Source organism: Mastigoproctus giganteus, chromosome 9, assembly GCF_048544385.1.
Source record: "Mastigoproctus giganteus isolate SK-2022 chromosome 9, ASM4854438v1, whole genome shotgun sequence".
In the NCBI taxonomy this organism is placed as follows: Eukaryota; Metazoa; Arthropoda; class Arachnida; order Uropygi; family Thelyphonidae; genus Mastigoproctus; species Mastigoproctus giganteus.
In genome coordinates this window covers 60,911,817-60,935,839 of record NC_143583.1, presented here as the reverse complement: position 1 = coordinate 60,935,839, position 24,023 = coordinate 60,911,817, and the positions used below count along the sequence as shown (strand labels likewise).

Sequence of the window (24,023 nt, the reverse complement as noted above, 5' to 3'; positions counted from 1 at the left end):
TGATATCCAAATTATTTTTTGCATCCAGTTCCTTTGTGACCATATCATAGTATCTAATCAGATTGGTCAGACAAGATTTTCCCTTAACAAACATATGCTGTCTGAATTATTTCTGCAATCTTGTCTAGATGATCCTCCATTGCTTCTTTAACCAGTGATTCCATTATTTTCCCTGGAACAGAAGTTAAATTAACAGGTCTGTAATTACTCATTTCACGCTTTTGATCTGAACTGGGGGATACATTTGCACATCTCCAGTCCTTGGGGACCTCACCTGAATCCAAGGATGGTCTAATAATTATGGATAAGGGTTTGCTTACTTCCTTTACCACCTCCTTTAATATAATTGGATAGATACTATCTACCACAGGTGCCTTTCTTATGTTTAACTTCAACAATTTCCCCCCACTTTGTTCTCAGTTATTACAAAATCTTTGAGCTCCCTGTTAGAGTTGAACAAACTTCCCTACAGAATTCCTCATGTGTGAATGTAGATGAAAAATACTCATTCAGTTTCTCAGCTATCTGAGCAGGATCATCAACAGTCGAACCATCTTTATCAAGTAAACCAACCTGATTCATCCCCTTCCTTTTAGAGTTTACATAAGTAAAGAAGGCTGCTGTTTTTTCTTTGCATCCTTTGCCAAAGATTTATCATAATCTACCTTTGCTTGCCTAACCTCCTTTGTGACTTGATTAAGGATTAACTTATATTTGTCATATGGTTCTGTGTTGTCTGATAATTAATATGCATCCCATGCATTTTTCTTCTGAGTCTCATTAGTTCATCTGACATACATTTAGGCCTAAACCTTGAACAGTATTTCTTAGTTGGTATGAAAAGCCTAGTAGCTTCTAAGATTAATTTGTTGAATGCTTCCCATTTAGAATTTGATGTTAGTAACGTCATCAGTTGATCCCACTGTATGGAATTGAAAAACTGTCTGAGACCACTGTAGTCACCTTTTCAAAAGCAAAAACCCATCCCTTTACCCCTGATGGTAGTTACGTCTTTGAGTAAATCCCACATCAGTGCACTGTGATCACTGTCACCTAGTGTTTCCTTTATCTGCAAATTCTTAATGCACAAATAATCATTGCTGATAATTAGATCAAAAGTGTTACTCCTTCTGATTGCCTCTCGAACATGCTGCTGTAGAAAACAATCATCCAATAAATCCACAGTCGTGCTAGTGTGCGAGTGACCAATCCACAAGTTCCAGTCAATATATCTGGTAAGTTAAAATCCCCCATTATAAAACCTTCTGATTTACTGGCCCATTTTAGGAAATTGTTAACTGATTTGTCTTATATCCCAGACTTGTAGATGAATGTTAGATGCCTGTGTTATATGCAAAGGAATTATGACCAGGACTCTGCATTCTGAATAAAATGTATCATGTTTTTGTTCTTTGAAAATGGCTGTATTTTTTGCATTTTAAGGTCATGAACATGTTCAGTGGTGGGGAAGTATTCTTTGTTATCTAAAGGGAGTAGGGCGAATCTAAAAGCTTTTATTTTTTTTCCTGTTTGTAAGGTATCCTCTTAGGACATTTGTCAAAATATCTTTAGCCATTTTGTGCTTTCGTTTCTAATTTCCCAGTTTACTCTGGACATTGGTCAAAATATCTTGTTGCTGTATTTGTATTTTGGTAACCTCATTGTTCCTTGGTTTCTCAATTCCCAGTTTGGAACCAATAGTCCAAAGGATAAAATAATACATACGAATAAAATAATATAGTTAATAAAAAATAAGTAATCACTTAGAGAAATTGGCAAAAATTAGGTGGCTGAGGTGCTGGTTTGGTTTCTGTCTACTTGTATCATATTTCAACATTTATTTTGATCATGTTAGATTTACTGCCCAAAAAAATGGCAAGAAATCTAAAAGAAAGCATGGTGTATGTGAAATTTTCATACAATGATCCTTTTATGAAACTTTCAGTTTTTGTCAGTTATCGTTATTATTATAATATGGTGGTTATAAAACTGTATTAAACCTAGCAGTAACAATTTGTAACTTTTATCATAAGATTAAAAATAAAATATAACAGCATTATTCTGATAAGGTCATCCATATAAATTTAAAATTCATATTTATTCAATAAACATTAAAATGTTTGTTTTCTTCAGGCAGTTCCTGAAGAGTAAAATAATTTTTAATGTAATTTTTTTTTAAATTAGAAAATCAAACTTGACAGTAGTCAGTGTTCATCAGACAAATATACCTCCACGAGAAAGTGTTTCTTATAATAAACAAACACAGACTACATCAGTCAGTATAGATAGAGAAGGTAAGATTAATGTTTTTTTGTTGTTTTATTTTTATTAAATAAAATTTACCTTGGCGGGATTTGCATATACAGTGGATTCCAGTTATTTGGGCCACCAGTTAATCGGGGCAGCCGTTTATTTGGGACAGATCTTAAAGAACAGAACCCAATCGAGAAAATAGCTGGGGTTTACTTCGCTTAATTGGGACAACATGTCGTTTAATTGGGGCAGGAGACTACACTTGAGATTACCTATGATTGTCTCTGACCATATTGTGACCTCCAGAAATCTGACCGAACCTCGTGGTCAGATTTCTTGGAGGTCACAACCATAAAACAATAAAAACGATTAGCAGTCCCCTGTTTATTAGGCTTTTTTGTCAGTGCAATCTATTATAAACAGATAGTAAACTCGACCTTACTGAATTTGCAATGTAATGATAATACCGATAAAATTCAATTCACAAACTTGATCACAGTGATCGGCACTTACTACATATCATATAGTGAATGTTACTTTACTATGGCGAGTCTATCATAACATGATTTGATCATACAGAAAATCAATCGTAAAGCAGGGGTCCATTGTATTTTTAACTATTTACATGAAACTTCACATAATTGGGCAGCTGCTTAATCGGGCCAAAATGCACTAGTCCCGATGTGTCCCAAATAACCTGAATCGACTGTATTTAAGATTTTTGAAAAGCTCAAGTTAACTTTATATTTGCTTATTTAAATACAAGTTAATGAAAAATAAGAAATAAAATCTCAGTTACATACTTGCAAACTTATAATTGCTCATTTTTCAGGTGTATGTTGTGATGTATGTATATGTTGAGGTAGACCTACAAAACAAAATTTGTGACTGAAACACTTATGACTTCCATAAAAGTGTAGTGGGTTTGGCACTTGTACCTTACTTAGAGAAGTCCATGGCTAATCCCATCAGAGACTGGAAGGAATATTAGATTTCCTTTAAGGAATATTAAATCCTCCCTCCTACCCATGAGTTATTCCAGGTTTTCATTCCCCACAGCATAAACAGCCTGTGAACACTTGTTTTTACAGACATTGTACACAATAAACAATGTGAATTGGCACACCTGAATAAGTATTGCAAATTTATCGATATAAGCTGCAAATCTCCCAGCATAGGATGCTCTTTTAGTATTAGTAATGGCCATATGGTACAAGGAATCCTAAGCCAAAGAAAAAAAAGAGTAAAATAATAATAAAAAAAAATGAAATAAATAATTATTAAATAATAAAAGAAAAGGAGATAGACAAACTATGCATTCCCTTCTCCCGTAGGTAGCTATCCAGCTGACCTTTTAATTTCCCCGAACTGTCAGGATCTACTACCCACCTAGGTAATTTATTCCAGTAATTAATAAATAACTGGATAAAACAAAACTTCCTGCAATCCAGTCTAAATGTCTTCCCCCAGTAACTTGAATTTATGGCCCCTAGTTCTAGAATCATTTATAACAGTGGAAATTGTTCTCATTCATTTTATTTTACTTTTGTCTCTCAAAGCCTTTAAACACCTTAATCAAATCTCCTCTAAGGTGCCTAGTTTCCAAGCAATGCACTACACATATTCAGTCTTTCCTCATACGGGTGCCCTTTTGCCAATCTTGCCAGGCTAGTTACCCATCTTTGGTAAGAATAACCATTTATCACAACCCTCTGTCTTCTTTCAAGAAGCTCAATGTCTTTTTTTAGGTGCAGTCTCCATACTTAAACACAATATTCCATGTATGGTCTAACAATAGCCTTATATAATTGGATTATGACATCCTTATCTCTATTAGCAAATGTTTGATGTCATCGATAGTACACTATGGGTACTATCGATGACATCCTTGCAACCTGTCTACAATGTTCTGAGAACTTCATATCTGACTATATTGTAACTCCTAATTCCCTTTCTTCCACTACTGACTTTAGTTCAACTCCATCAGATTTATAAGTTATTTTGTAGTTGCTGCTCCCCAGGTGTAAGACCTTACATTTTGCTGAATTAAAGCATAGTTGTCACTTTCTGACCATCCCTGAAGTCTATCTAGGGCATTCTGAAAAAGCTTTGCTTGGCAGTGATCATGAACTATGCTACCAATCTTTACATCATCTGCAAATTTGAGCATCACTCCCTCTATCTCTTCATCGATGCCATTTAAGAAAATTAAAAACAACAGTGGTCCTAATACTGATCCTTGGGGAACTCCACTTTTTACATTAACCCAATCTGAAGAATAACCATTTATCACAACCCTCTGTCTTCTGCTCTGAAGCCATCTCGTTATCCATCTAAGGATTTTTTTTTGTTCAATTAGATATGTAGATAAATATTCTCCTAAATTTGATTATTTGTTGTTGTTTGTTTGTTGTTTTGTTGTTTTTTTTTTTTTTAGGAGCATTAGCAACTAAGGCCATATTGCTCTGGGAAATGCAGTGGTCATTCCCTGATCTTTCCGCATCTTCCGTATTTGGTGGTGACGGGCTCGGACCCCAGTCTAATCAAGAAGTGTGTGCTACGCACTGCTGCTCCTTCCCACCTGGCTACGGAGGTGCCTTGATTATTTGTATGTCATTTAAATTGTGTGAGCTTTCTTTAAATTGTTGCTTTGTCTTTAAAGCAATGGTTAAACAATCATTGAATTATTATAAAAGCAATAATTGGACAGGTGGGATTGACAGCTTGTTTAATAAGTCACTCCCCCCCCCCCCCCCCCGATGCAAATGAGAATGAATGGGGGGGAGTAAAAAGTTGTAAAATGTAAAAACTATAAATGTTGCCTTGAAATGTGTGTGGTGGGGGGAACTATAAAATGTTGGAAAAAAAATGGTGTGTGAGTGAATGATATAAATTTCATGTTCTATTCCAGCGTCTCTATCAGATGGACAGATGGCCATGAGAACTTTATGGACCCTAAGGTCATCCATTCTGTTGGCTATTCCTAGCCGGCATGCTGTGGAATGCTCTCCCAGGTGGGACACAACCACCAGCACAGCTGAACTGCTGCTTAGGCCTTCCTAGCCACGATGCCTTGGTCCTTTACCTTCATTCCCCAGGCAGGAGGGGGAGGTTACCCCTGGTCTTCCCCCCTTGCCACCTCTCTTTCCCCTCTGGTGGGGATGTGTGCCTGCTCCATTGATGGAGCAGGCACATACTGGCAACCCCCAGAAAACCCGAGGGGAAGAGATTGGGAAGTACACAGACAAAACAGGAGATCAAAGAGACATGGCATACGCAACAAGTAATGACCATCATGTTAACATCTGGTATGGAGCTAAAGACTACGCAAGATCCTAGCAGCAGTAGATCTCCCAGAGAACACCAAGAAACTCCAGAAATCTGCAATCCTGAACACCTGTAGGATAGTCAAAGAGTTTCATGATCAGCAGCAACACCAGACATAATAGCCACCCTGTGCACTTGGTACCAGTACCCATCATGAGGTGGATCCCCTATGGGAGAAGTAATATAATAATATCCAAATACAGATAACCCTCATATAACACGGTAGTTAGGTTCCTATAAAATTTCATATAGTGCAAAACCATGTTATACGGGACTAAGAACCAATACAAAACTGGGGATTACGTTCCAGAAGCTAACAAAAATACATCATTTTTTTTATAACTATCGGAAACTTAATTTTTATTAAAAATATTAATAACTGAACGAATGTCTTACAAACTGTGATACATAATATGTCAGTTAATGTATGTTCATTTAATTTTCTTCCTCTTCATTGCTGCTAAGCACAATCAAACGAGAATGCTTTCTCTGTTGCAGATCTTCACCTTCTGAACTTTCTTCTGCAGCATCTAGATTTTGTGTGTCTTCTGCTCTCTTTAAATGGGCGCCTCCGTAGCCAGGTGGGAAGGAGCAGCAGTGCATAGCACACGCTTCTTGATTAGACCGGGGTTCGAGCCCGTCACCACCAAATACGGAGGATGCGGAAAGGTCAGGGAATGACCACCGCATATCCCGGAGCAATGTGGCCTTAGTTGCTAATGCTCCTAAAAATCAAATAACAAACAATAACAAGCTCTCTTTAAAATATCAGTATTCTGGAATTGTTTGCTTTTGCTTGATAGATCTTTGCAAATTGCATGGTATGGAGCTAAGCATTTTTGCATCTCCCTTTTGAACTTTGTGTTCCTTCCAGTTGATGGATCTGCATTCAAAAAAAAAATGTTCTAATTGCTCGGCTAAGTTTATTTATGCCTTGCTGTATGCTTTTTAGTGTAAAATTTGGAACTTCAGAATTTTCATCTGCTCTGAATTGATTTGGTTTACTTCCTATGCCATTTCCACCAAATCCACTTTCTACCAGTAATTTGTGAATGTCTTCAGTAGTCATATCATCAAAACCTTTCCTTCCTACTGACAGCAAGTTCTACTATCGCACTGATTGTGTTTTCTGTAGAATGTTGAACTAACTCTGGCCATACATTTTTCCAACATGCACATGTTGACGGTTTTACTTCTTTGAGCGATAAAGCTATGATTCCGATATAGTCCACAATTGAAAAATGTTTCCATGGTAACAATTTTCTGATGTAATGAGCTTTAAAGATAGATATAATGCCTTGATCTAATGGCTGAATTAAAGAAGTTGTATTAGGCGGTAGGAGTATTTTTAGAAGGCTACGACCCACCCTGGGTTATAACACCAGAAGAAGAAGAAGGTAGGAATATTACTTCAACATTTTGGATGGCCTGACACATTATCCAGTAGTAATAAAACTTTGAAATCTAGATTTTTAGATCTTTAAATAGTTTATGAAATCTAGATCTTTAAATAGTTTTCCACAGCTGGAACAGAAAAATTTATAATCCATTCTTTAAATAAATCGGCAGTTACCCAAATTATGCCTAATTTCCTTAGCCATAACTTAGGGCTGGAATTTAATTCACAACAAAAATTATTCCAGTACACTTCTTAAGAACAAAGTTTAGTAATACGTACCCAGAAAAATTTATAAAAGATAAAATAAAAACCAAAATAACCTTACAAAAACCTTAAAAGTTATGAACTGCACGCTTCAAAGTCACAAATTGTTATGGGCTCAAACAAGCACAAGTTCAATAGCACAGAATGTAACACGGGGATTTCCCAATAATTTTTTTTTTTTTTTTTTTTCATTACGACTAGAGAGTTAACAGTGGGATTCACAAAAAGAATACAAATGTCGAAAAATTACATATCCAACATAATAGCAGGTTTTCCCCCACACGAAAGCTCAAAAATACTGTTATGCACAGTTTACCACAATTCTCTAACCACGTTAGAGTGAAACCGTGTTATATAAGTACCGTATTGTGCAAGGATTTCTGCACTTTATCAATTGTGTTAGAATGAAACCGTGTTGTAGAAGTACTGTGTTATACGGGGGTTGTCTGTACAGTACTTTGCATTTATAAATGTTAAACCTGAATTGCCATTTTTCAACCGATCTGTATCATTAGTAAACCTGTTCGTTAAACTTATGATTACATCAGAAACATGGATCAATATAAGAAACAAGTTAGCTAATGTACTTGGTGTATTACATTGGAATATTTTTAATTAAATTATAATTTGGAATATTTTTAATTAAATTAGTTGATTTTTTTCTTTTTTTCTGATTAACAGAAGTTAAAGTGAATATAGTTAAAAACACGAAGTGTGCATGGATTGTCTAAAGCTAACAAAATTGCATTTAAATTACATTTAACATTAGTTTCTTTTTTCTGTAAAACTGTATAGAAAAAAAGAAATAATTGCTGGATTTCTATTGTTTCTGTTTTAATGAAATATGGGATGGCTCAACAGATCATTTTCTAAATGAACTAAATATACAATTTCACAAAAAAACTCTTCCACTGGGAGTCAAGATGTTAGGTATGAATGGATGGGCAGATTTGGTGAAGACAATAGGCTTATATATATGTATATGTGCCTAATAAAGGGCTCAATGCTAAGCTTTAAATAGTTTATATAAGTACCATATTGTGCGAGGATTTCCGCAATTTATCAACATGTCTTATTAGTCACACAGTATACTGGAAAGAGGAGGTGGGTACAATTATAAAAACATATGAAACGGAATTTTTTATTGGAGATTTTTATAAATAAAATTCTTACAAAAAACAAACTGATATTGAGATGAATTGTCTTTTAATTTTATGTCTTTGGCACTGCCACACATACACTATTAGAGCACAGCAAATAATGCACTTGTTATAAACAAAAGAAAACTTTTTACCCCATTTAATTTTATAAGTACAATTGTAAGTTTTTAACTTCTTTGTTGCTGACATTTTAAGTAATTATGCTTTATCAGAAATAAAATAAAAGAAATATATTTTACATAAATTAATGTAATGTCACAAATGCAGTAAAGAACTTATCATGTTAGTTAAACTCCTCTAACTCCTATTGGCCATCCTGTACTTTGTAGCCAAGTGATCAGGAGCGGGAGTGTAGTAGCACATGCTCTTTGAATAGACCGGGGTTCAAGCCTCTAGACTGCTAAATACGGTCGATCTGCCAACCTGCACTGGACCAGCGTGGCAGATTATGGTCCATTTCCCTCAGCATGAATTGTTGAGGAGGCTTCCATCCTGCAGTGGGTTGATAATGGCTGCAGTTTACCTTTACTATAAACAAAAATTTTATTTTTTATTTAATAATTAATGAATAGAGAGGTTACACCAAATAGGAGGTTTCACGTTATGTACAAATTACTTAGGCCAGTATTACAAGGAAATGATGAAAAGAATGCTAAGAGAAGAAAAAGATTTTTGTCTCTGTTGATGAGAAACAGCTGACATGGAGGACCAGTTTGAATCTGACAATCTTGACTGTATGCTTCTTTTGGGTACAGAGGTTTTGGAGAAAGTCAGTCACTTGGTGAGTTTGCTTTTCAAAGTTAAAAAGAAAAATGTTATATCCATCTAAATTGTACCTGACATGTTCATCGAGCAGAGGGAAGTTTAGCATGCATATCAAATTTTAGCATTTTATTAAAATCCATAGAAAAAAGAACCAGACATTGAATCATTGCCCCAATATAAAAGGTGCTGGCCATTCTCAGTGAAACTAAAGATAAGGTCACACATTATATTTGTTGAGTTAAATAAAGTACTGAATAAGAAAATGGGATTTAAAACTGTAAAATTTCCTTTATCTGAATTGGAGAAAGTTGGAGTCTGGATTGCACTGATCAAGTACTAATAGTAAGCATTGAAGTTTACTATTGGTACTTCATCAGTAGTAGCAAAAAAAATTTGAATCCAATATTTTTCTCAGTGCAATAATGAAAACAAAATAAGAATGTGTGTGTGTGCGCGCGCACACACGCACAGTACCAAGTAAAAATATGAGGCACTCACTACCCCCAACATTATTTTAAAAATATATTAATTAAAAATAAACAAGTCAGAAGGTCGCTTCGCTCCCTTTTGCCTTGTGTCGCATGAACCTGAATTACACATTTTTATATTTAAAATTATTTTTAGTGGGGAGAAACCCCCCACACAGCATTTTTGATTCCTTTACTGTTAATACAAAGATTTTTAGCTGCCTTCAATTGTTCATGAGAAAACTATAGTGATGTTAAGTCAACACCAACCTTAAATAATGTTTGACCTTGACTTGTTTATTGTATACTAAAAGCCAATTTCACAGAAAACTGTGTTCATTGAAAAAGGAAGTTATATTCCCCTTCGTTTGAATACACACGACTCCATGGAATATGTGCTTTTAGTCTAGCTCTGTGACGTGTTCACAAACCAAACATTTCTTCCTTATTTCTACTACATAGTCTTGTGATATAAAAGTAGTCTTTTGTTTTTACATATCTTTCCTTTCTTAATTGTGAAGCCTTTAGCTTATTATTTTCATATTTTTCAATAATCGCTTTTTCTTTGATATCAGGATTTTTAAGTGCTGCTTCATACTCAAGATCTTTTCTTTACTTCATAGCCTTTCTGATACAATCTTTCTCTTTTCTATTACTGCCATTATTAACAAATATTGCTAATAGCTGAAGAAACTTTTGAAAAAATTGAATCGTTGCTTTGAGACATGTAGAATTCTAAAAATTAGAAGCACTAAACTAAAAATTAAAAGCACTATAAATATTCTTTTATATATAGAAAGATTTATAGACTGTAAAAAAATTAAGAGTTTGTAAAAGCATCTTTCAAAGAGACCTGTCAATCACTTTGTAGTAAGATGCAATAGTAGTTAGCCCCACCTCGAGACAGACTTGTCAATCACTTTGTTGTAGTATGACATAATAGCAATTAGCCCCGCTTTGCGGAAAGCAAAAAGTGTGCACGTGAAAAAGCAAAATATTATTTTATATATAGATTGATCAAATGATTATCAACATTCTCATTTAAGTAGTTATGGAAAAAATTAGCAGAAGTTTTTAAAATAGCATTCTACTCTGAAGTAAATTTAATAAAATGCGTAATTCATTTTTTTGAAATATTTAATTTGTTTATCAATATGAAACTAGTTGTTACAGTTGATACCCTCATTATTCCCAATAACTAAATAAATTGGTTACTTTTTGAATCCATATTGAAATATGAATTTGGACCTGAAATTTGGGTTCTACAAAATTATTTTTGAACAAAAATTAACATAGAGCAAGTATATCATATGTATCCAAATTTTAGCTAAATTGAAATAAAGCGTAATTGTTACTTTACAAACATTACCTATCTTATTTGACAGGATGCACAGATTTAGCATTATTAGTTGAGGCATATGATGCAAGAAAGCAAGCTTATACAGCATCAGCCAAAAAAAAAAGAAGAAAAAAAAGCCCTTTCCCAGTTCACCTATCCAGTCATTCCAAATGTTTGTCTAGTAGAGCCTTAAATTTATTTAAGCTATCAGCTTCCACCACAGATGGAAGTCTGTTCCAGCAATCAGCTACCTGCTGGCTAAAGGCAAATATCCGCACATCTATTCTACGACTGTCTTTCCTCAATTTGAATCTATGCCCCTTCAGGTTTGTAATCTGAGCAAGCAGAAGAATCCTTCACATCAGAATTGAGCCTGCTGAAACCATTTAAGGCCTTATACACCCCAATCAGATCACCTCACAGGTACCTAGTCTCGAGTTGTTGCAGCATGCAGAACTTAAGCCTTTCTTGGTAAAAGCACCACTTTGTTCCTCTCACCAATCTTGTTGCCCTCCTTTGTACTTATTCTAGCAACTCTACATCCTTCCTAAAATGAGCCCTCCAGACCTGTATGCAGTACCCAAGGTGTGGCATGACCATTGCCTTATACAAAGGGATAATTACCTCCATGTCTCTGCTAGCAAAATTCCTATATATCATTGACCTGCTCTGGCAACCCATCTGCACTGCTCAGAGAACTTCATATCTGACTGCACAATTACCCCCAGGTTCTTTTTTATTCTATACTTCTCTCAGTGTAGTACCACACAGTTGGTATGTTTCTCTTGGGTTACTGTTATCACCTATATGCAGTACTTTGCATTTTTCAATGTTAAACTTCAGTTGCCACTTCTCAGCCCATCTGCCTAACTTTTCTAGATCCTATTGCAGTGGCATACTGTCTTTACTGTTATTAATGACCTTGCCAACCTTTGTATCACCTACAAACTTGGGCATTAATCCTGATAAACCTTCATCGATATAATTGGTAAATACACAAAGGAACAATGGGCCCAGCACCAAACCCTGAGGGACTGCGCTAATAACATTAGTCCATGAGGAACAGTGTCCATTGATTACCACTCTCTGGTCTCGCACTTGACCATCCCTTTATCCATTGCAACATGCTCTTAATGCCATACTGCTCCAGTGTGTACAGCAGTCTTCCATGTGCAACAGTATCAAAAGCTTTGAAAAAATCCAAGTATATGATATCAAAATTATTTTTTGCATCCAGTTCCTTTGTGACCACATCATTATCCAATCAAATTGTTAGACAATACCTCACTTTAACCATGCTGTGTGCAAAGTATTACTGCAGTCTTGTCTAGATGATCCTGCAATGCTTCTTTAACCACTGACTCCATTATTTTTTCCAGTACTGAAGTTAAACTAACAAGTCTAATTATTTGTGTCACCCGTTGAACCCTCTTTGTGAATTGGGGATACATTTGCACATCTCCTGTCTCATAATTGTAGCCAAGGGTTTGCGTACTTCCCTCACTGCCTCCTTAAATATAATTGGATAGATTCCATCCACCCCAGGTGTCTTTTTTATGTTTAACTTCAAAAATTTCTCCTCCACTTTACTCTCCATTATTACAAAATCACTTAGGTCCTTGTTACAGTTTAGCAAACCTCTGTCCTCCCCTTTCTTACAGAATTCCTGATGTGTGCATGTAGATGCAAAATACTCACTCAGTTTGTCCGCTTCCCAACTCTTCCATCATGAAGTAGTGTTCACAGGCCGGCCGCTAGTTAGTACACCGGACCGAAATTATTGGTAACTGTTTAGGAGGCTTCCAGATCAGCTAGTGTATAATCTTGCTACCTCTACTCTGCCAGATAATGACTGGAGGGAGTCCGAGTAGTGTGTATGTGGGGGGGGGGGGCATTATCGAGGCCACATTATGTCAAGAATCTGGGTATATTCTTACCATGTGTACGCCATATCCAAAAATTTCATTACTTCACACAACATGTCCCCCCCCACTTTTTCTCACTATTGAATACACCATGAATTGTCAAACTAATAGAGTAAGCATATCTGCGAAAATATCTAAACCTCCCAAACACTTCCTAGTTCATTTCACAAATATATGTGGTCTCAATTCTAATCTCAATGATGTTCATTTCCACTTGCAGTCTGCCAAACCCCATGTACTTTTTCTGACAGAATCTCATTTATCGGTTGATTCAACTACTGCTCATCTCAGATGCCCAAATTATTCGCTGTATGATTCCTTTCGCCTCGAAGGTGGTACTTGTGCATATGTCCGTTCTGATATTCCCTGTCAGAGACTTGGCAATTTGGAATCTCCTCTCTTTGATCTTCTCTGGCTTAAAATCTCTCTACCTCATTGTGTCAAATTCATCTGTTGTCTATACCGTTCTCCCAACTCCACTAATCACCTGGAGCTCTTTGACTTCCTCTCTTTGCAACTTGACTTTCTCAAGTCCAACTTTCCTAACAGTGAGGTAATTTTCCTTGGTGATTTTAATGTTCACAACTCCAGCTGGCTTCCATTTTCTAGTCACACCGACCCAGCAGGTCGAGATGCTGAGGCTTTTGCAATTACTAATGACCTAGCACAGATTGTTCATTTACCTACAAGAATACCGGACAATCCTAATCATACAGCCAATACGCTTGATCTTTTTCTCACAAACAACCCTTCTAAGTACACGGTTGAAGTGAGAGGTCCTTTAGGCACTTCAGATCACAACTTGGCGATTGTCTCTTCTCCAATGGAACCTTTATCTCATGGCTATTCCCAACCTCGTGTTGTTTGGCATTACAAGAATGCAAAATGGGATGACCTGCGAGACTTCTTTTTTTCTTTTCCTTGGTCGGATTACTGTTTCAAAACTTCTGATGTCAACGTTTGCTCAGATCGTGTCAGTGAAATTATTCTTGCAGGAATGGAATCCTTTATCCCACACTATACTTTAAAATCTCGTCCTTTATCTAAACCTTGATTTTCCAATAAATGTGCTAAGGCTGTTCAAGAGAAGAATCTTGCATATCGTAATTGGCTTGTTTCTAATTCTTCAGTTTCATTTTCTGCTAAACCAAACCTCGCAACAATTGTAAAGCAGTTATTAATCAGTCCAAACAAGAGTTTGAACAGGCTAAGAGTAGAAAACTTGCTTCTTGCCCTAATGGTAGCCGAGCATTCTGGTCTCTTGCCAAAGCTATTGGCTGCAACTTTTGCCCATCTCTGCTCCCACCTCTGTCCAAACCAGATGGTTCTGTTGTCACTTCAGCCAAGGATAAAGCTGACCTGCTAGCATCCCATTTTTCTTCCAGCTCATGTATTAATGATCTTGGTAAAACACCTCCCACCATTCCCAACACGCTCCATTCAATGCCTCCTGTGGTCTTCCGTCAAAAGGATATCAGAAGGATTTTGATGAATATTGATGCTAAGAAAGCTCCAGGTCCTGATGGTATTTCTCCACTTGTTCTCAAAACCTGTGCTCCTGAACTTACTCCTATTCTTTGCCGCCTTTTTTCACTTTCTTATTCCAAAGGTGTTTTTCCTTCTGCTTGGAAATTTGCTCATATCCAGCCAGTTCCTAAAAAGGGTGATAAATCCCTCCCACCCAATTATTGTCCCATTTCAATTACTTCTACTCTTTCTAAAGTAATGTAGAAATCAATTAACCACCAACTCCTAAACTACATAGAAACCTTCCGTCTGATCAACGATCGCCAGTATGGATTCTGTCAGTGTCGATCCACTGGTGATATTCTGGCTTATATTACCCATTTATGGACTAATTCAATGGAAAGGTCCGGTGAAACAGAAGTAGTTGCTCTTGACATCTCAAAGGCTTTTGATCGTGTTTGGCATAAAGGTCTTCTAAACAAGCTTCCATCTTATGGTTTGCCGACTGTTTTTAGTAATTGGTTATCCAGTTTTCTCTCTGATCGCTCACTGAGGGTGATGGTAGATGGCTCTCTGTCTTCTAACTTCTCCACTAATGCCGGTGTCCCCCAAGGTTCAATTCTTTCCCCCACTCTTTTCCTCTTGTATATTAATGACCTTCTTCCATTGACTGGAAATCCTATCCCTAGTTTTGCTGATGATAGCACATTGCATTCCACTTTCCATTTTGAGAAACCTTGCCCTGCTCAATCAGCTTCAACTTCTCAAAAATCTGCTACCAATTCCTTAAATGCCGATCTTCAGGTAATTCCCCAGTGGGGCAAAGACAACTTAGTTGATTTCAACCCTTTTTAAACTCAGTCTTATCTATATCTCGCAAAAAGGATTCTTCTGCTTCTATGCTTATCTTTAGTGACGCTCCGATTTCTAGGCAAAATGATATATCTCTTTTGGGGATTACCCTGACTTCTAATCTCTCTTGGCACAAGCACATTACAAATATTGCTTCCCCTGCATCTAAAAAACTTCATTTTCTATTTCGCTCTCAGCGTTACTTTTCTTCCAAACAGCTGTTCACTCTGTATAAATCGCAAATCCGCCCTGCCATGGAATATTGTACCCACATCTGGGGTGGTGCCCCTTAAACCTCTCTCAGGCTTCTTTATTCAATTCAGAAGAGGGCAGTTAGGTTAATTAATGATTCATCTCTAACAGAGTCTCTCCACTTGCTTTCTCATAGACGTACTGTTTCTGCTGCATGCCTCTTCTACAGATACTTCCATGGGCACTGTTCTTCTGAATTGGCTTCTATAATTCCTGCTGTCTCTTTCAAAACAGTCCGAACACGTGCCGCCACCAGCCAACATTCATTTACTGTCCAACTTCAAACCCACAGAACCAACTTTTCATCTTCCTCATTTATTCATTCAACTGCCGTTTTCTGGAACAACCTTCCTTCATATGTATTTCCTGAAAATTAAACTCAGTACTATAGTACTTAGTACTAAGTACTATAGGTTCTAATACCTCTCGTGTTTGGGGTTCACATAAAAAAAAAAAAAAAAAACCTCCACTAATCACCTGGAGCTCTTTGACTTCCTACAAAAATACCGGACAATTCTAACCATAGAGCCAACACTATCTTTTTCTCACAAACAACCCTTCTAAGTACATAGTCGGAGTGAGAGGTCGTTTAGGCACCTCAGATCACAACTTGGTGATTGTCTCTTCTCCAATGGAGCCTTTATCTCATGGCTATTCCCAACCTCGTGTTGTTTGGCATTACAAGAATGCAAAATGGGATGACCTGCGAGACTTCTTTTCTTCTTTTCCTTGGTCGGATTACTGTTTCAAAAGTTCTGATGTCAATGTTTGCTCAGATCATTCAGTGAAATTATTCTTGTAGGAATGGAATCCTTTATCCCACACTGCACTTTAAAATCTCGTCCATCATCTAAACCTTGATTTTCCAATAAATGTGCTAAGGCTGTTCAAGAGAAGAGCCATATCATAATTGGATATCATAATTGGCGTGTTTCCAATTCTTCTGTTTCATTTTCTGCCCACACCAAAGCTCGCAACAATTGTAAAGTAGTTATTAATCAGTCCAAACTAGAGTTTGAACAAGCTAAGAGTAGAAAACTTGCTTCTTGCCCTAATGGTAGCCGAGCATTCAGGTCTCTTGCCAAAGGTATTGGCCGCAACTTTTGCCCATCTCTGCTCCCACCTTTGTCAAAACCAGATTGTTCTGTTGTCACTTCAGCCAGGGAAAAAGCTGACCTGCTAGCATCCCATATTTCTTCCAACTCATGTATTAATGATCTTGGTAAAATACCTCCCACCATTCCCAACACACTCCATTCAATGCCTTCTGTGGTCTTCCGTCAAAAGGATGCCAGAAGGATTTTGATGAATCTTAATGCTAAGAAAGCTGCAGGTCCCGATGGTATTTCTCCAATTGTTTTCAAAACCTGTGCTCCTGAACTTACTCCTGTTCTTTGCCACCTTTTTTCACTTTCTTATTCCAAAGGTATTTTTCCTTTTGCTTGGAAATTTTCTCATATCCATCCAGTTCCTAAAAAGGGTGAAAAATCCCTCTCATCCAATTATGGTTTTATTGCAATTACGTCTACTCTTTCTAAAGTAATGGAGAAATCGATTAACTGCCAACTCTTATGCAACCTAGAAACTTTCCATCTGATCAACGATCGCCAGTATGGATTCCGTCAGTGTCGATCCACTGGTGATATTCTGGCTTATGATACCCATTTATGGAGTAATTTAATGGAAAAGTTCAGTGAAGCACAAGCAGTTGTTCTTGACATCTCAAAGGCTTTCGATCGTGTTTTGCATAAAGGTCTTCTAAACAAGCTTCCATCTTATGGTTTGCCAACTGTTTTTTGTAATTGGTTATCCAGTTTTCTCTCTGATCGCTCACTGAGGGTGATGGTATATGCCTCTCTGTCTTCTAACTTCTCCACTAATGCTGGTGTCCCCCAAGGTTCAGTTCTTTCCCCAACTCGTTTCCTCTTGTATATTAATGACCTTCTTCCATTGACTGGAAATCCTATCCATAGTTTTGCTGATGATAGCACATTGCTTTCCACTTTCCATTTTGAGAAACCTTGGCCTGCTCAATCAGCTTCAATGAATATCTGCTACCAGTTCCTTAAGTGCCGATTTCCAGGTAATTCTCCAGTGGGGCAAAGACAACTTAGTTGATTTCAAACCTTCTAAAACTCAGTCTTGTCTTATATTTTGCAAAAAAAAGGATTCTTTTGCTCTTAAGTTTATCTTTGGTGACACTCCGATTTCCAGGCAAGTTGATATATCCCTTTTGGGGATTACTTTGACTTCTAATTCCTCTTGGCACTAGCACATCACAAATATTGCTTCCTCTGCATCTAAAAAACTCGATTTTCTCTTTTGCTCTCGTTTTACTTTTCTTCCAAACAGCTGTTCACTCTGTACAAATCGCAAATCCGCCCTAACATGGAATATTGTTCCCACATCTTGGTCATTGCCCCCAAAACCTCTCTCAGGCTTCTAGATTCCATTCAGAAGAAGGCAATTAGGTTAATTAATGACTCATCTCTAACTGTCTCATAGACATACTGTTTCTGCTGCATGCCTTTTCTACAAGTACTTCCATAGGCACTGTTCTTCTGAATTTGTTTTTATTCCTGCTCTCTCTTTCAAAACAGTCCGAACACGTTCCGCCACCAGCCAACATCCATTTACTGTCCAACTTCAAACTCACAGAACCAACTTTTCATCTTCCTCGTTTATTCATTCAACTGCTGTTTTTTGGAACAACCTTCCTTCATATGCACTTCCTGAGAATTACTGTTTACAGAAGTTCAAGTCTAATGCCAACAAATATCTTCTTTTGTCTTAACCTCCAATTCAAGCATGGTACCAAGCACTATAGGTTCTAATACCTCTCGTTTGGGGTTTTCATAAAAAAAAAAAAAAAAAAAAAAGCTATCTGAGCAGGATCATCAAGAGTCAAACCATCAATACCATGTGGGCCAATCTGATTCATCCCCTTCCTTCATAAGTAAAGAAGCCTTTGTTGGTTCTTTTTTTTTTTTTTTTTTTGCATTCTTTGCATATGATTTCTCGTAATCAGCCTTCGCTTGCCTAATCACTTTTTTTTTTTTTTTTTTTTAATGAAAACCCCAAACACTAGAAGTATTAGAACCTATAGTACTTAGTACCGTGCATGGGTTGGAGGTTGAGAAGACAAAAGAAGATATTTGTGATTATTGATTCATTGATTGATGATTGTTCTGAGCACGAGGAAGAATCTCATCAGCATTGAGCATGCTCAAATTATTCAAGGCTTTATACACTTGAATCAGATCACGTCGCAGGTGTGTAGTTTCCAGACACTGTAATTTGCAAAACTTAAGCCTTTCTTCGTAAAAGCAACCCATTGTTCCATTCGCTAACCTTGTTGCCCTTCTCTGTATTCGTTCCAACAGCTCTACATCCTTCTGAAAATGAGGCGTCCAGACCTGGATACAGCTCAAGGTGTGGCCTGACCATCGCCTTATACAAGGGGATAATCACCTCTTTATCCCTGCTAGAAAAATTCCTGTATATCATTGATAAGACACTATGAGCTACTTTTGCAGATTGTCCGCACTGATCAGAAAACTTCATATCTGCCTGCACAATTACCCCCAGGTCCTTTTTGTTTTCTACCACTGTCAGTGTAGTACCACACAGTTGATACTTTATTCTAGGGTAACTGCTTCCCATATGTAGTACTTTACATTTGTCAATGTTAAACTTCATTTGCCACCTCCCAGCCCATCTGCTCAACTTTTCTAGACCCTGTTTCAGCAGCGTACTGTCATTAGTGTCATTACCAACCCTGCCAACTTTCGTATCGTCTGCAAACTTGGACATTAAGCCTGATATTCCATCATCAATATCATTTATAAATACAGAAAACAACAATGGACTCAATGCTCAACACTGAACCCTGAAAGACTCCACTAATGACATTAGTCCACGAAGAGCAGTTTCCATTGATTACCACTATCTGTCTTCTCACACTGAACCATCCTGTTATCCATAGCAGCAATTTGTCTCAAATGCCACACTGCTCCAATTTGAAAAGCAGTCTTCCATGTGTAACAGTATCAAAAGTCTTTCTAAGATCCAAATATATGATATCAAAGTTATTCCCTTCATCCAGTCGCTTTTTGATCACATCATAGTATCCAATCAAATTTGTCCGACAAGGCTTCCCCTTAACAAACCCATGCTGTGTACGACCTATAACTGAAGTCCTGTTTAGATGATCCTGCAATACGTCTTTAACCAGTGCCTCCATTAATTTCCCTGGAACAGAAGTTAAACTAACGGGTCTGTAATTACCTGTGTCTCCCTTTGATACTCCTTTGTACATTGGGGTCACATTTGCACATCTCCAGTCCATGGGTACCTCCCCTGAGTCCAAGGAAGCTCTCATAATTATGGCTTAAGGGTTTGCGTACTTCCTTTGCTTCCTCCTTTAATATAACTTGTTAGATTCCATTCACCCCACATGCCTTTCTTATGTTTATCTTGAACAATTTCTCCTCCACTTTACTCTCAGTTATTACCAAATCATCTAGCTCATTGCCACAGTTTAGTTCACCTCTGGCATCCCCCTTCCTGAATAACTCCTCATGTGTGAATGTAGATGCAAAATATTCATTTAGTTTGTTAACTACATGAGCAGGATTATCAACAGTTGAACCATCGATATCAAGTGGACCAATCTGATTTATCACCTTCCTTCTAGAGTTTACATAAGTAAAGAACTCTTTGCTGTTTTTCTTTGCATCCTTTGCCAAAGATTTTTCATAATCTGCCTTTTCCAGCCTAACCTCCTTTGTGACTTGGTTACAGACCAGCTTATATCTATCATAGGCTTCTGTGTCACCTGCTAATATATATGTATCCAATGCATTTTTCTTCTCTCCCACATGTCTAATTAGATCATCTGACATCCATTTAGGCCTAAACCTTGAACAATATTTCTTTATTAGTGTGAAAAGCCTAGTAGCTTCCAAGATTAATTCTTTGAATGCTTCCCATTTTGAATTTGCTGTCGCCAACTTCATCAGTAATCTGAGCAAGAGGAAGAATCCCATCAATATTTGAGCCTGCTCAACCCATTTAAAGCTTTGTACACCTCAACCAAATAACCTTGCAGGAGCCTAGTCTCCAGAAGCTGCAATTTGCAGGACCTAAGCTCTTTTTTGATGAAAGCAGCTTTGTTTCCCTCATTTGCATAATTTTTAATGAAACTGCTATTTGAAAAAGTATCTGTAAAATTGTTTTTAAAAATATTGTAACACTTCAAATTGAGTAACATTGTCTTTAATATAAATTTGAAGTACTCTAAGTTCTTCAAATAATGCTAAACCATCAATATCACAGTCGTTATTGCCAAACCCATACTCACCAAATGTGAGCCCCAGGGGCTCACATCTGGTGAGTATGTGTTTGGCACACCCAGGGTCCTGAGCTGGATATCATCCTCCTTCTCTTTCTTGGTGATTCCCTTCTACTTCTCTCTCTCTCTCTCTCTCTCTCTCTCTCTCTCTCTCTCTCTCAGGGTAACTGGGGATTTTTTTTTGGCTGGTGCAGCATAAGCCTCTGGCTTCCTTGTACCATAATAATAATAATTACTTTAATCTATGCAAAGATTTAAGAAATCGTTATACCATTTTTTTTAAAATTCGGAAATATTATCAAATATTTGAAATATTTCTACATGTTTCATATTTCTAAACCTTTCAGTTAACGAGAAAATTGTGTCGTCCATAATTTGAAAAAAAAAATTAATTTTGAAATTTTGTTGCGGATCCTCTCTACGAAAATGACGTCTTTTCCTTACAGTGGTTACTTGTGGAAATGAAGCGGTAATGCGAGTTATAGTAGCCATATTATTAATTTTTTGAATGTTTCCTCCGTTCTATTTACTTGAAAATATTTCGTGATTTCCCATTGGTAGATGTGTAAGGCAAGGATGTTTCCTGTTCCCCGTACTATTTTTTTTTTTTTATGTGAACCCCAAACACGAGAGGTATTAGAACCTATAGTACTTAGTACCGTGCTTGGGTTGGAGGTTGAGAAGACGAAAGAAGATATTTGTTGACATTGGACTTCAACTTCTGTAGATTGTAATTTTCAGGAAATATGCATGAAGGAAGGTTGTTCCAGAAAACAGCAGTTGAATGAATAAATGAGGAAGATGAAAAGTTGGTTCTGTGGGTTTGAAGTTGGACAGTAAATGGATGTTGGCTGGTGGCGGCACATGTTCGGACTGTTTTGAAAGAGAGAGTGGGAATTATAGAAGCCAATTGAGAAGAATAGTGCCCATGGAAGTATCTGTAGAAGAGGCATGCAGCAGAAACAGTACATCTATGAGAAAGCGAGTGGAAAGACTCTGTTAGAGAAGAATCATTAATTAACCTAACTGCCCTCTTCTGAATGGAATCAAGAAGCCTGAGAGAGGTTTAAGGGGCACCACCCCAGATGTGGGTACAATATTCCATGGCAGGGCGGATTTGCAATTTATACAGAGTGAGCAGCTGTTTGGAAGAAAAGTAACGCCGAGAGTGATAGAGAAAACCAAGTTTTTTACATGCAGAGGAAGCAATATTTGTAATGTGCTTGTGCCAAGAGTGACTTCTAATCCCCAAAAGAGATATATCATTTTGCCTAGAAATCGGAGTGTCACTAAAGATAAGCATAGGAGCAGAAGAATCCTTTTTGCGAGATATAAGACAAGACTGAGTTTTAGAAGGGTTGAAATCAACTAAGTTGTCTTTGCCACACTGGAGAATTACCTGAAGATCGACATTTAAGGAATTGGTAGCAGATTTTCGAGAAGTTGAAGCTGATTGAGCAGGACAAGGTTTCTCAAAATGGAAAGTGGAATGCAATGTGCAATCATCGGAAAAACTATGGATAGGATTTCCAGTCAATGGAAGAAGGTCATTAATATACAAGAGGAACAGAGTGGGGGAAAAAACTGAACCTTGGGGGGATGACTGGCATTAGTGGAGAAGTTAGAAGACAGAGAGCCATCTACCATCACCCTCAGTGAGCGATCAGAGAGAAAACTGGATAACCAATTACTAAAAACAGTTGGCAAACCATAGGATGGAAGCTTGTTTAGAAGACCTTTATGCCAAACACGATCAAAAGCCTTTGAGATGTCAAGAGCAACTACTTCTGTTTCACCAAACCTTTCCATTGAATTAGTCCATAAATGGGTAATATAAGCCAGAATATCACCAGTGGATCGACACTGACAGAATCCATACTGGCGATCATTGATCAGACGGAAGGTTTCTAGGTAGTTTAGGAGTTGGCGGTTAATTGATTTCTACATTACTTTAGAAAGAGTAGAAGTAATTGCAATGGGACGATAATTGGATGGGAGGGATTTGTCACCCTTTTTAGGAACTGGATGGATATGAGCAAATTTCCAAGCAGAAGGAAAAGCACCTTTGGAATAAGAAAGTGAAAAAAGGCGGCAAAGAATAGGAGTAAGTTCAGGAGCACAGGTTTTGAGAACAAGTGGAGAAATACCATGGGGACCTGGAGTTTTCTTAGCATCAAGATTCATCAAAATCCTTCTGATATCCTTTTGACAGAAGACCACAGGAGGCATTGAATGGAGTGTGTTGGGAGGTGTTTTACCAAGATCATTAATACATGAGCTGGAAGAAAAATGGGATGCTAGCAGGTCAGCTTTATCCTTGGCTGAAGTGACAACAGAACCATCTGGTTTGGACAGAGGTGGGAGCAGAGATGGGCAAAAGTTGCGGCCAATAGCCTTGGCAAGAGACCAGAATGCTCGGCTACCATTAGGGCAAGAATCAAATTTTCTATTCTTAGCCTGTTCAAATTCTAGTTTGGACTGATTAATAACTGTTTACAATTGTTGCGAGCTTTGGTGTAGGCAGAAAATGAAACTGAAGAATTAGAAACAAGCCAATTACGATATGCAACATTCTTCTCTTGAACAGCCTTATCACATTTATTGGAAAACTAAGGTTTAGATAAAGGAGGTTTAGATAAGTGGAGTGTGGGATAAAGGATTCCATTCCTGCAAGAATAATTTCACTCACACAATCTGAGCAAACGTTGGCCTCAGTTTTGAAACAGTAATCCGACCAAGGAATAGAAGAAACGAAGTCTCGCAGGTCATCCCATTTTGCATTCTTGTAATGCCAAACAACACGAGGTTGGGAATAGCCATGAGATGAAGGTTCCATTGGAGAAGAGACAATCACCAAGTTGTGATCTGAAGTGCCTAAAGGACCTCTCACTTCGACCGTGTACTTAGAAGGGTTGTTTGTGAGAAAAAGATCAAGGGTATTGGCTGTATGATTAGGATTGTCCGGTATTCTTGTAGGTAAATGAAAAATCTGTGGTAGTAAATTAGTAATTGCAAAACCCTCAGCATCTCGACCTGCTGCGTCAGTGTGACTAGAAAATGGAAGTTAGCTGGAGTTGTGAACATTAAAATCACCAAGGAAAATTACCTCACTGTTAGGAAAGTTGGATATAGAAAGTCAAGTTGCAAAGAGAGGAAGTCAAAGAGCTCCAAGTGATTAGTGGAGTTGGGAGAATGGTAGA

At 37.4% G+C, this 24,023-nt stretch overlaps 1 protein-coding gene across 1 annotated transcript in view; it reads left to right on the top strand.

Moving 5' to 3' along the window:
- Positions 1-24,023, top strand: part of LOC150080278 (cytoplasmic dynein 1 intermediate chain-like) — a 389,556-nt gene that overhangs the window by 44,134 nt on the left and 321,399 nt on the right. The window contains 1 exon segment of the mRNA XM_090380674.1: positions 2,185-2,294. Coding sequence (XP_090236800.1) covers positions 2,185-2,294 — 110 coding nt within the window.